At 37.7% G+C, this 12,596-nt stretch overlaps 1 protein-coding gene across 1 annotated transcript in view; it reads left to right on the plus strand.

Annotated features, from left to right (window-relative positions):
• The window catches only part of LOC131225673 (protein fluG), a 103,044-nt gene that overhangs the window by 66,530 nt on the left and 23,918 nt on the right, over positions 1 to 12,596 (plus strand). The window contains exons 6-10 of the mRNA XM_058221241.1: positions 5,753 to 5,909; positions 5,985 to 6,080; positions 6,523 to 6,571; positions 10,438 to 10,709; positions 10,996 to 11,168. Coding sequence (XP_058077224.1) covers positions 5,753 to 5,909; positions 5,985 to 6,080; positions 6,523 to 6,571; positions 10,438 to 10,709; positions 10,996 to 11,168 — 747 coding nt within the window. The remainder of the gene's footprint in view (positions 1 to 5,752; positions 5,910 to 5,984; positions 6,081 to 6,522; positions 6,572 to 10,437; positions 10,710 to 10,995; positions 11,169 to 12,596) is intronic.

Below are 12,596 nucleotides of genomic sequence, written 5' to 3' on the forward strand. Positions count from 1 at the left end.
GTGATTTTATTAATGGTCCTGCTATCCACACACATCCGTCACGCACCGTCTTTCTTTGGCATTAAAAGAGTGGTTATGACACACAGGCTCATACTCTCCTGGATCATACTCTCCTGGATAAACCCCTTGCGCAACAGTTCATCTACCTGCCTCTTCAATTCCGCATGCTCGGAAGGGTTCATCCTATAATGAGGAAGGTTTGGTAGACCCTGGGACAAGATCTATGGCATGCTGGATGCCCCGCATTGGTGGTAGCTCATCTGGTAAATCACTAGGAAATACATCATTGTACTCCGCTAAGATCGTAGCTACCTAAGGGGTAAACTCTACTGCTACCTCAGGTGTAACTTCTCTTGCCACAAGGGCGTACACCATCGAATCATCCTTGGTATCTTTCTGAAACTCTTTTGCTTTTCATAATATGTAGAGACTTAGAATTGGATTTCCTCACTTCCTTTGACTCACTCGCTCTTGCATCTTTCCTTGGTCCTTGGTGCTCTTGGGTGGCTCTGGGTGTATCTTAATTTTGTTGCCCTCATGCATGAATGTACATACATTAGAGCGACCATAAATTGTAACATCCCGATTGAACAACCACGGTCTCCCTAAAATGATGTGGCTGACATCCATATAGGTAACACATCACACCGCAACATGTCTTTGTATGAACCGATTTAAACAAGAATAAGACATTGCTAGGACACGGGCATAGACGATGTATCCTCCCATGAGACCTTGTATGGTTTAAGGTGTGGGACAAGCTTTAGTCACAAACGAGTGACGGTGCTAGTTGAGACTACGTTGACATAGCTACCACTATCTATGATGACTTTGCAGTTCTTGTCACCACTCTTGATGTACATGTAGAAGATAGTGTTCCTGTGCCAATCATCACACTTCTTTGCTTGTGCTAGGGCACATCTCACTAAGGCTAGTCGTGTAGTGTCATAGTCATCACCATCACAATCGCTAGCACCTGAATCAGGGTAATATTCTTCCACTTCACAATCACCCTCATCTTCCGCATCCTCATGGGACTCCTCTATGAATAATGCTTTTCCTTTGTTCCTCTCCTTGCAATTGTAAACATAATGCCCTCTACCACCACACTCAAAACCTTGACTTGACTCACATCACTTGGGTTTGTTCCTAGGATTCCTTTTCCTTTGTCATCCTTAGGTTGAGGTTGGGTGACAACCTTCGCCTTTGGTTGACTCAATACATTGGACCTCGCTCTCTGAAAACCCGGCCTTAAGTTTGAATCAAAGTGTCTTGTGGTGGATGATTTCAAATAAGTCTTCAAGTCCTGTACCACTTGATATGCATGATCCAAATCATTGATCTCTTAAGTCACAAGTTTCCTTTGAAGTTTTGGATGAAGGCCCACCTTGAAATGAACTAAAGTCACCGTGGGGTCCTCTTCGACGTTACACCGCATCATGTATTCTTCAAATTTGCCGATGTAATCCGTGACAGGCATAGATCCTTGGCGTAAAGCTTGCCACTAATCTAGGAGCTTTTAGAGATATTACAAGGGAAGATATTTTTCCCTTAAAAGCTCTTTCATGTCAATCCAATGTGCTATTGGATTACCCCCAACCCTAGAGATCCTACGCTCAGTGTTGGTCCAAAATAATTTCACTTGGCCCACAAGTTTCATCTAAGCGAGTCGCACTTGCCAGTCCTCAGACATTTGGTACCACTCAAAGTAGTGATCCATGTCTGCCAACCAATCAAGGAAGACTTTGGGGTCAAGTTGCCCATCAAAACTTGGAGCTTCCACTTTGACACTCCGCATAACCTGAGCATCGGGGTCATATCGATCTTGAAATTCCCTAACAGGTTGCGGTTAACGCACCCAATCATGGCCATCCCCTCGATCACGAACTCCACGACCTCTACCATGGTTTCTTCCCTGGTCCTCAATTACGTCCTTAGCGTTGGACTGCAGGTCATCTCCATTATTGGAGTTTTCCTAAAGAGATAGCTCTATTCTATCCACACAGGTAGTAAGTTGGGTCATAGACTCTTTGTTATGTGCCTCGATGGCGGCCAAACAATTGTTGATCCTCTCGATCATCTCATAAAATTGTTCCATGTTCATGACTGGGTGAAGACCAAAACCTTTACCAGTGCGAGTGGGCATAAATGGGTTTCCTTGGCAAGACGCTAGCAGACTCAATAAGGAAATAATGACCCTAACTCAAGAATGATGAATGAACTTTTTTAAACCTGACACTTTTTAAATCAATACTTTCCAAAAATAGGAATTTCTAAATTTGAAAACTTTCCAAATATGGAAACTTTCTAAAAATAGTAAATTTCGAAATTGGAATTTGCCAAACCTGAGAGACTATTAAATTTGGAATTAAAATCCTAAATTTGAAATTTTTTTGAAAAAGAAAAGTCTCTAAATTAGGAAACTTTCTAAATCTAGAAAAACCCTAAAATTGGACACAAATCATGCATGCTAGATCTATGAGATGATGGAGTGATGGAAAATCAAACTAAGCGATCCTATGCAAGATCCAAAGCTCTAATACCAAAAATATGACATAGGACAACATGATCTATCCTAGATGTGCAGAATTAGAATTTACGATAAAATACAAAATAAACAATCAATTTTCAGCGTGGTTATTCATCATAAATAATAATTATTTGAAAGAAAACTCATCAATGATCATGGTCATCCATTACAATCATGTAGTACTAAAGATTTAAATTTGAAAAGTGGATCCTACGAAAGATAGGACTTTCATGTCTCACAAGGGTCAATTCAATCATCCAACGTGATGATCTAATCCTTTAACAAACTGTTAGATCAAATAGGATTATCAGTTGGGGACGTTTGAATAAATCCAAGAAGTAGGAAATTCACAAATAGAATTCCAGATTTTTGCAAATAAACTAGATAGAAGAAGGAAGAAATAAGAAGAACGTTAGAATGATTAACCGGAGAAAAAAGTAGAAGAATAAAGAGTAGGAGGAAGATGAAGGTCTCACACCCAGTTGTGGAAAAGCTTCGTAACTTTATTCTTTTCTAAAAATACAAATAAAAAATCAACTACAATGTTTAGGGCTCAACTCCCTTTAAATATAACTTGCAAATAAAAGGAAAATACCAAAATACCCCTTGTTACTTAGATTAGAAACAACCTAAATAGGAAACTAATAAAAGTCGTAGTTTAGAAACAACCTGAGTAAGAAACTATCCAAAATAGAAATTTCTTAAGACTATAATTTTCTAAAAATCAGGAAATTAACTAAAATAAAAAATTTCTAAAAATAGCAATTTCTGAAAACAGAAATTTCTAAAAATAGTAACTTCTAAAAATATAAATTTCTACATTAGGAAATTAACATAAAACTAACAAACTTAAAAAATCTGCAACAAGCTTCTCTTGATCTTCAATCTCATCCTATCCATAGTGATGCTTGTGGGGCCCGCTTCTGTCGACGATAAACTTTAAACGGTTGGATGTCCTCATCATAATACATATCCTGATCGTTAATCATTCTTGTCTCTTTCCTTCGTTCTTTTTCTTTCAAGAACTTTACCTCAAGAAGCATGCAAGAGTCCTTTATGAAATTTGTTCTTTTGTACCTTTCTTGAGTGTAGAGTCACGTTGGAAAAAGTGGCATCGATTCCATTGACTAAATAAAAAGACATCTTAATATTTTCATTTTGGGTTTTTGAATATCAAAATCCCCAAATCATGTCTCTCTCAAAAGACATAAATGAAGATTTTTTAAATAGGGGAGGGCCTTTTACATGTTTTAAAAGCAAAAGGGTAAACAAGGAAGAAAAGATGAATACAAAACAAAAATTTTGATTGGCACCATTTATTCAGTCGATTATTTCGATAAATTCATACAATAATTTGTACTATTCATGTGGACTTGTGATTTGGAGATATGTTTTGCATCATATATGCACATGATCTGATTTAAATCGTATGGTTTTGACAAACTTGGAAGGTAGAGCCTAAGCCCCATAGGAAGGGTATTGGGGTGCCTTCCCTTGGTACTCACTGCAGTGAGCCATGGGAGTGTACCTTTATACATGTGGTAGCTACTGCCTTAAGTTGTGCAGTTGGTCATCTTAACAATACTCTATATCATTCCTTTTTACAACGGATTATACTTAATATTTTAAGTTAGTCTTTACCTCAATGGTTTTTAGGACCACAAATATGATGCTTATTGTCTTGTTTTGGAAAGGCAAATTACTCAAGGGCAACATGTGCTAGGTTGGTAGCTGGTGTGAATCTTTGGCCACAACTTCTACCCTGAATCCTAACAATCTGACATTTCAAGCCTAGCATTTTCTTGCCAAGAAAATTAGATCTAATATTTTAATAGAAAAGCAGTTTTCTGAAATTTGATATGTCTATCTCTATTTGAGTCATGGTTAGGGAATTGATAATCTTTGGGAAGTTGACGAATAATGAGATACCTTTTGATTTGATTGAATGTTCACAATACAATTCGAACTAAAAGATTCACAAGATAGGGGAAAATGACTAAAATATTGATAAGACATAAGAATGAGTAAAATGTCTCATGTTTTGTGCAGTGACTAAGCGATCCTTAAAGAATAATTGAATAAAAATAAATACAATAGAAGGCTATTCTGCCCTTTGCATTAAACATTATCGTCACTGCTACTCATACTAATTTTTTTGTTAGCTTGGATACTTTCAAGGTGGCGAGATTTTACAGGGTAAGACAACCAGCAAACCCTAGATCACTCTCCCACATGAAATGTCCCTACCGCCTCTACTAACTAGCCAGAGATCACTACTCATACTAATTTGACAATGCCAACAAGAATTCGTTGGACAAGTTGAAGTTGGTGTCATGCCCAACTGATTATAATGTATCAACACACTAGAGCACAAAGTCCTGATCTCGAAGCTTTATATAAAAATTTGTGACATATCAAGTTCCATCTAGTGAGAGTATCATTCCCATGGAGAGAAAATTCCCTTTTCTGAGGTCATACAAAAGATGCAACATGGCTGCTTGTGTTTGCTCTAACAATTACCATGTCAGTGGGATGATTTCCAAGTGATCCTTTGATCATGTTTTGCAATAATCAAATTGAAAGTCCAAGTAAATTCCAGCATTGTGTTTTGTGTAAAGATAAAATGCATAGACATTAATTGTGATTTGGTGCACAATGAAGTAGCAAATTCTGAAATCGTTATGACATTTATTTATTTTTAATCACTATGACATTCATTAGAAGTAGCTAGTTCGAAATACCCTCATTAGATTAATCAGAAAGTTTTGCTCATCTTCGAAGTAAGTTTGTAATGGTTAATATGAAAGTTTTTCTTATCTTTTAAGTGAGCTTGTAGTGCTTGATCTGCACTTTCTAGCTTGGGTGGGGCCTACGTTTGTAATGCTGGTCTGCCCTTTGGAGCTTGAGTGTGTTCTAGAAGGTGCAATCTCTATTTTCTTTTATGTGAATTGTCTGAGTCTTAATCTGTTTGTGTTTCATTCCACTAAATTAGAAATACTTTTTCTTCCATACAACCTTCAGAACCATCATTAGCAATTTTCCTTGTATGCAAGATTCATGATGTTAAAATTTAGCTTTATTGCAATGCTTAATATATATTCTTGAAAAACCAAGAAAAAGAAGAAGTTTTTTTTTAAAAATTTTTCTTGTAGTTATTGTTTAGAAATATATTCCAAGCATGATAACATAGCTATTGTGTTTTTTAATTATTTAAACTGCCAGCTTTGGAGATAAGGACTTGGATTTGAGGCTTTCTAATCCCCTTCATCTACGCACCCTTCTCGAGGACAATCGATTTTCTAAGTGCCAGATTGTGATCCTACATGCATCCTATCCATTTTCGAAGGAGGCATCATATCTAGCCTCTGTTTACTCACAGGTATGAGTTTTGGGTAGATACTTTTGGTTAACATTCCATATGCCTTAACAAAGTGTTCAATGTTGTGGCAATCAGGTCTACCTTGACTTTGGGTTGGCAGTGCCAAAGCTTAGTGTTCATGGAATGATTTCTGCAGTCAAAGAACTTCTAGAGCTTGCTCCAATAAAAAAGGTATTGACTTGTTACAGCATTGGATCTATTCATTATATTTGCTTTCATGGGAGTGCATTGAATCTTGTTGTATTGGATGCGTCTCTTATATTTTTGAAGCTTTTCTTGCTGATTTGGTTTGTTATATATAATAGCTGACTTGTTTTTGGGTTGAATCATTGTGATTGCTACGTACTCAAGTACCTTATTCTTATATTCATTTATCTGAATGTGAATCTAGCAAACTAAATAAACTGTTTAGTTGTACTTGCTTCTCGTTGCTTGCTAATAGCTTGTATGCTTTTATGAGCACATATTCTTAACTTCTTCCATTTCTATGCGTCATGTTACCATTTGAATTTGGATCATGGATATAGATGTGGCTGTTTATTCTAGTAATCACTTTTTTGTCCTTAACAGTTTATTTATACCTATCAATCCTTATACATACTAATATTTGCAGGTGATGTTCAGCTCTGATGGCTATGCATTTCCTGAAACTTTCTACTTAGGTATGCTCAAAATTGTGATATTAATCACTTGTGCATTTAGGAATCAAGCCTATTGTTCTTGAACAAATTTGCATCAGCTCTGCAGAAAAACTGGCAGTTTGTTTGTTTTTTTTATGGGAACTATCCAATCATTATCCATTTATTGGAATATGGGGATCCCTAGATTCATTGGTTTATTTAGAAATATCTTGTCGATATCTAGTCTTTACCAAGTTAAATCGTTATCAGGCTGTCCTTATCTCAGTTCATACATAATAAGAGTAATAGTCTCTTTGCTTTGTTGAGTTCTCCTAGTTTAGCGGGCTAGTGGATGGTTGGACTGTTTTAGAGGCTGTGTTTGTTCTAAAGGATACAGAGGTCTTTTGAAGGGTCAATTTTGTCCATCTTGAAACAGCATTCTTTGATTATCACTCATCATGGTTTTCTTCTTCTTTTTTTTTTTTTTTTTCTTTTTCTGGATATCAAACCCTTGTTCATAGAATTATGGAAAATTGATTTTTCTTGATACTGATGATTTTCCTTTTTCAGTAATGCAGTAGTTGCAGTAACCTTCATTTCATGGTTGCAATTACTTATTGTGATGTTTTTTTTTTAAACTGTTGAGATGATATGATTTGCATCTTGTCAGGATTGTTCTAGGTTTGGAAGGATGGGTAGTAAAGGGAATGGGAAGTAGAAATTGTTATGATGGAAATGTAAGAAAGCAACTGTCATCAAGATTTTCTCATAGGCTCGAACATTTTGACCTAATAAAGCTTGAAATGGAGCCCTAGGATTAGGTATGCATATGGACTGGGTTGACCCATCAGGCATTAGACCTGACCTGATACTGAACCGGTTGGATTTGAATTTTGACCCATTTGGTTGGGCTTGGGTCTAAAGCAGAGTCTTGATTTTCATATGGGATGGGTCTAGATCTTCTCAAAGTGAAACCAAGCCGACCTGCCTCGAAGTCAACTTTTAAATGTGAAGTAGTTGTGAGTCTCTTGACCCAAACCGGATCATGTTCTGATCTGGGCCCGGCCCTTTAAATTCCTTTAACTGAGGTGATTATGGCAATTTATCAAAATCTAAAAATCCACCCAAAGAAAACATGTGATATAGTGCTTAACAGGAAGTCTTGTACTCACAATGGGGACAGGGAGATTGTGAAAATGCCAAACTTGAGTAGAAATTAAATGGTCTCAGTGGTAGACTCACAAGAGTTTCAACATGAGGTCATGGGTTTGAGCACCCATTGTGGTGTGAGTGCGCGGGTGTGTGTGGGGTTTGTGAGTGCATGTGTGAAAAAAAAAAGGATAGTATTCTATACTGTTTATCTTATTCAAAACTCTCAATGGGTGGCAAAGAAGACGGAAAAAAATTCAAAGAGATTTCTTATGGCAACAAAAGATTGTAAAGAAGTGATTTCACCTTGTAGATTGGAGGGAAGTCCAAAAGCACAAAAAGGAGTGGAATCGTCATGGGTGGTCGAAGGAGAGAAAATGGAGCCTAAGTGGTGGTGGAGATTCAATGAAGAAAAAGAAAGCAGTATGAGGTGGAAGGTTGTGTTTGAATGGTGTATGGGATTCAGTTAGGATGAATCGGAAAAAAAAAAGGCTGACATACAGAAAGGCATTTTCTTCACGGGAGATGAGGGAAATTGTGTGGGAAAATTTTAATTAAAGTGACAATGTTCATGATAGGAAAGGGGGACTGAGGTTGTGGAAGGACGAATGGCTATGGGAATTCTCATCGGAGGTGAAATCCCCTTATCTCTTTGGGATAGTATTGAACAAAAACATTTATCAAAGATTGTTTCAAAGCCGATTGGGCTTAAGATGGTTTGACAATTCATTTTCAATAGGAATAAGAAAGATGACGAAGCAGGGGCATATAGTGAGCACTTAGAAAGCTTCAGTTGGTATTCTTTCCTGTCAGAGTGTCAGTACAGAATATTCTAATGTGTGGAAAGGAAGCACTTCTGGAGGGTTTTTTTTTTTATTTTCAGCAAAGTCCTTCGAAGCCCTCTTGATAGGTCCTTGTCTTTTGTTCTCATTTGTGACTCTTTTTTTATTTTTTATTTTTTATTTTTTTTGCATTTGTGACTTAGTAAGAGCTAAATTACATTTATGTGGTAGAAGGCGGTAGGTGATAAATTTCTTACCCTTGATGACCGGCAAGGAGTTAATCTCACCTCCCACATAGGTGTGTGATTTGTGGCAAGGAGGAGGAAAGCATGGACTATTCCTCTTTTTTGCTGTGGCCTGACCATTGTTGCACATCTTGTTAAGCAGGTTTGGAATCCCGTGGATGGCAGCAGAAAATTTTGAGGAATTTCTCAACATCTGGGTAAAAGGTAAAGGTGCCAAGGAGGGTGCTCTCTTCTGCGTTAGTTTTGGAAATTTGGAGAAAAAAAGTAACCAACCAAACTTCCAACAGTGTCTCTATCTCTGACGCTAAACTAAGATAAAACATGGAAGCGAAAATTGTCTCTTGGGCTCTCTTGTCCTCGGTAATTTGAGGTATTTCTGAGATGGAACAATGAAAGAACTGGGCGTGCTGTGGGAAGTGTCTCCTTGAAGTGTAGAACCAGGGTCTCATGGTTACCGCCTCCATTAGGTGTTTGGAAATTTAATTTGGATGGAGGTTCTGATTGGAAGTCACAGTCCTTCCGGACTTGTGGCATCCTGACTCCTAAGGGATGCAAATTGGTAACATTCGCATGATCTTTCTGGGCCCTCTGCACCCAAGTGAGTCGTTAGAGACTTTGTGAGAGAAGCCCTTCAAATCTTTAGTTGTAGGTTCTCCATAGAGGTTATTGTTGAGGGTGAATCTAGTAATATCATCTAATTGGCACAGAAGAAGGTGCCAAACTATGAACGTTATGATCTGTTTTCAATGAAATCTGGTCTCTCGCTTCTAGGCTAAACATTTCATTTATCCTCTCTAGAAGGAAGGTGAATTCCAAAGCCGAAGCATTGGCAAAGGAGTGAGCCGGCATGCTTTTTCCACTGGGAACTTATCTCCCCTTTTTTTATACTGTCATTAAAATTAAAAAAAAAATTAAAATCTGTTATCGCCTCCAAAAAAAAAAGAAGACCTGACCCAGAATATTTGAAATTCAATATGATCCAGATGCGACTGAAATATTAATGGGTCAGTATGGGGCTGAAGACCTGACCTGGTTTGTCAATGTGTTGGACTGTAACTCCACTCGACCCAACCTGACTTATTTGCACTCCTACACCACCTTAGTATGCTATGCAGCAAAAGAAAATTTCTATCATGAAAACATCTGGAAATGCTACAAAGCAATCTGATGAATAAATAGAAAGAAAATGAAACATGTAGAAGAGAGGGCTCCACAAACACTAGTTAATGGTTGCAGTATAATTGATAATGTACCATGACCAGTAAAGGAGAAACTCTGTGCACATAATACCTGTCGCCTAGTTGACAAACCCATTGCTAGATAAGCCCTACTATGAGCATGGAATTGAATATATTCTTGAAACATTGTCCCTAACCCGCTCATAGAAATATGAGAGCTTTTACCAAAAAGAAAAAAAAAAATGCTTCCCTTTTAGGGTATTGTCAATGATGTATGCTGTTGATATATGATCAATTCATTGTTATAATTCCTCATTATTTGTTTCTATTCTACCCAAAAAGGAATTTCAGTCATGATCTCATGTATGTATGGGAGTATCTTTCCAATTCTTAATTAACAAAAACATGGTTTAGTTCTTGCCCAAACTTCACTCACATATATTACCTATTTTATCATTCTATTTATTTGCTTTATCTATGCACATATGCCATGTTCTCTTTTGGTTGGTCATGCTCACCATATATAATGTTGTGCTGCTCTCATTATTCTATAGGTGCAAAGAGAGCACGTGAAATTGTCCTATCTGTTCTATGTGATGCATGTGATGATGATGACCTTACAATTCCTGAAGCTGTGGAGGCAATAGAAGATATCTTTAAAGAAAATGCACATCGTCTTTATAAGATGAACCGCGTTGTTGGTTCTGATACAAAAGAATCTCTATCTTGCAACATGGAATTGATACTGAAAAGCACTACTCCACCAAATGATGTTGTCTTTGTTCGCATCCTTTGGGTTGATGCTTCTGGGCAACACCGATGTCGGGTGAGTTTTGCTCTCCATTTATAATATGATTGTTTCAGTTTCTAATGTTTCTATTATGGCTATAATCATCTTTTTGTAAATTGGTTTTGAAGTGTGACACATTTGAAGGTAGTCCAAGGCCGCAAAAATGAATAAATGGATGGATTTTAAAAAGTAATAAACATCCGAAATCTTATTTTTATATAAATTTTATTCTACATATCATTCTCTACCACACCTGTTTATGTTGATAATCATGAAATATAGTGGCATTTTGGGCCTTTTTAATTATTTTGTTATTGTTCAGGTAGTTCCAGCTAAGCGCTTCTATGAAGTTGTAAAGAATAACGGTGTAGGATTGACTTTTGCATCAATGGGAATGAGTTCAACTTGTGATGGGCCAGCAGAAGGGACTAATCTTACTGCCGTGGGTGAGATTAGGCTAAAACCTGATTTGTCAACCAAGTGGAGGCTTCCATGGTACAAATAACTTTGCTCTTTTTAAATAGTAGCTCAACTTAGCTGAGTTGAGTTCTTTGTTCTTGAATCCTTGTTAATTTCTTGATAGATAGATATGGGTTCTTTGTATTAAACATTTATATTTTACTTGTTAATGATGAGGACATCATGCGCACATACGGCCGCACGCCACCCCCCATACGCACGTATGTACGCAGGAGGGCCCCACCATCGATCTGGTTCGATGACGACGTCCAGGGAGGGCCTCCTAGCTAGAAGACGAAGTTTTAGTTCAAAAGGGTGGGTCCGATAGTCAAGAAAAGCCCATCATGGGATCTCATAATCGTGGCCCACTCGTCGGATTGATGTCATATTTTAGTTTTTGCTTATTTTTATTATTTAGAACATTGTGAATACTTTGAATTTCTTTGTTTGATTTTTATTTTAGTTTACTTCACCGCCAAGTAATAGGTTGCGCACATAGTGCGAGTTTTGGGGTATATGGTTTTCTTAAAAATAGGCACCCCTTGTAGTTCTTTTAATTCATTGAAGATTAATAAAAATTCTGTGTTTTCCTACTCTCTGAGTTGTGAAGCCTAATTGGGTGCGAAGCCCTCCCTTCATCGAAGGGTTAATTACCGTGGTGCGAAGCCACATCTATTCCGATTCGCCCTCATCCATCGCCATCTCTACTACCCATCTTCTACCATCCCTTCTCATCTCACCCTATCATCTACACTTCGAATCAATCATCTATTGCAGCAATTCTCCTCCCCACAGCAGAATTTCAGAATCTGGCCCTACAGGAGGGTTGAAACTTTAGCGGAGCACCACGCACAAACTGTACATCGGATCGAGCTGAGATTTGGGGGTTTTGGATTCCATCCCTGGCCGACCAGGGCCAAGGTGGCCTTTTTCTGAATAGTGGGCCCCACACACATGCGGTCGGGATCACATGCACGTGCGTCTGGGCCATTGTTGTTGTCCACGCGTGCGGTACTTCTCTGGATCGTCTCTCTCCTCTCGTTCAGTCCGCTTTCACCCAAAATCCCTAAACATAACCATAAATTACTCAAATCTCCAATTTTATGCCCATTTTCTTACCCTAGGGTTCCCCGAATTGGAATTTTTGAATCCCTTGGATTAGGGACTAATTACTATGCCTGTGTGGATGATTATTTCTTATCTTTGAGTATCGTTTGGTTCATAAGTTTTATTGATCCAACCCTATCATGTGTAGGCCTGGACCTGCATAGATTCCCCTTAATTGAATGTTTGGACTTTCATGTGGGATATGGAATTTATGTAATTGTTTTTGAACTAACGTGATCTTAAGCCTGAAATCTCGCATATCATATTTAATTTTCATGTCCTGCATTAAATTTGGTATCAGAGACTAGGGTTCTTGTAGGGGAATTCATCACATATTTAGGGTTTAGTTTGTTTAAG

This window comes from Magnolia sinica, chromosome 14, assembly GCF_029962835.1.
Source record: "Magnolia sinica isolate HGM2019 chromosome 14, MsV1, whole genome shotgun sequence".
Lineage (NCBI taxonomy): Eukaryota > Viridiplantae > Streptophyta > Magnoliopsida > Magnoliales > Magnoliaceae > Magnolia > Magnolia sinica.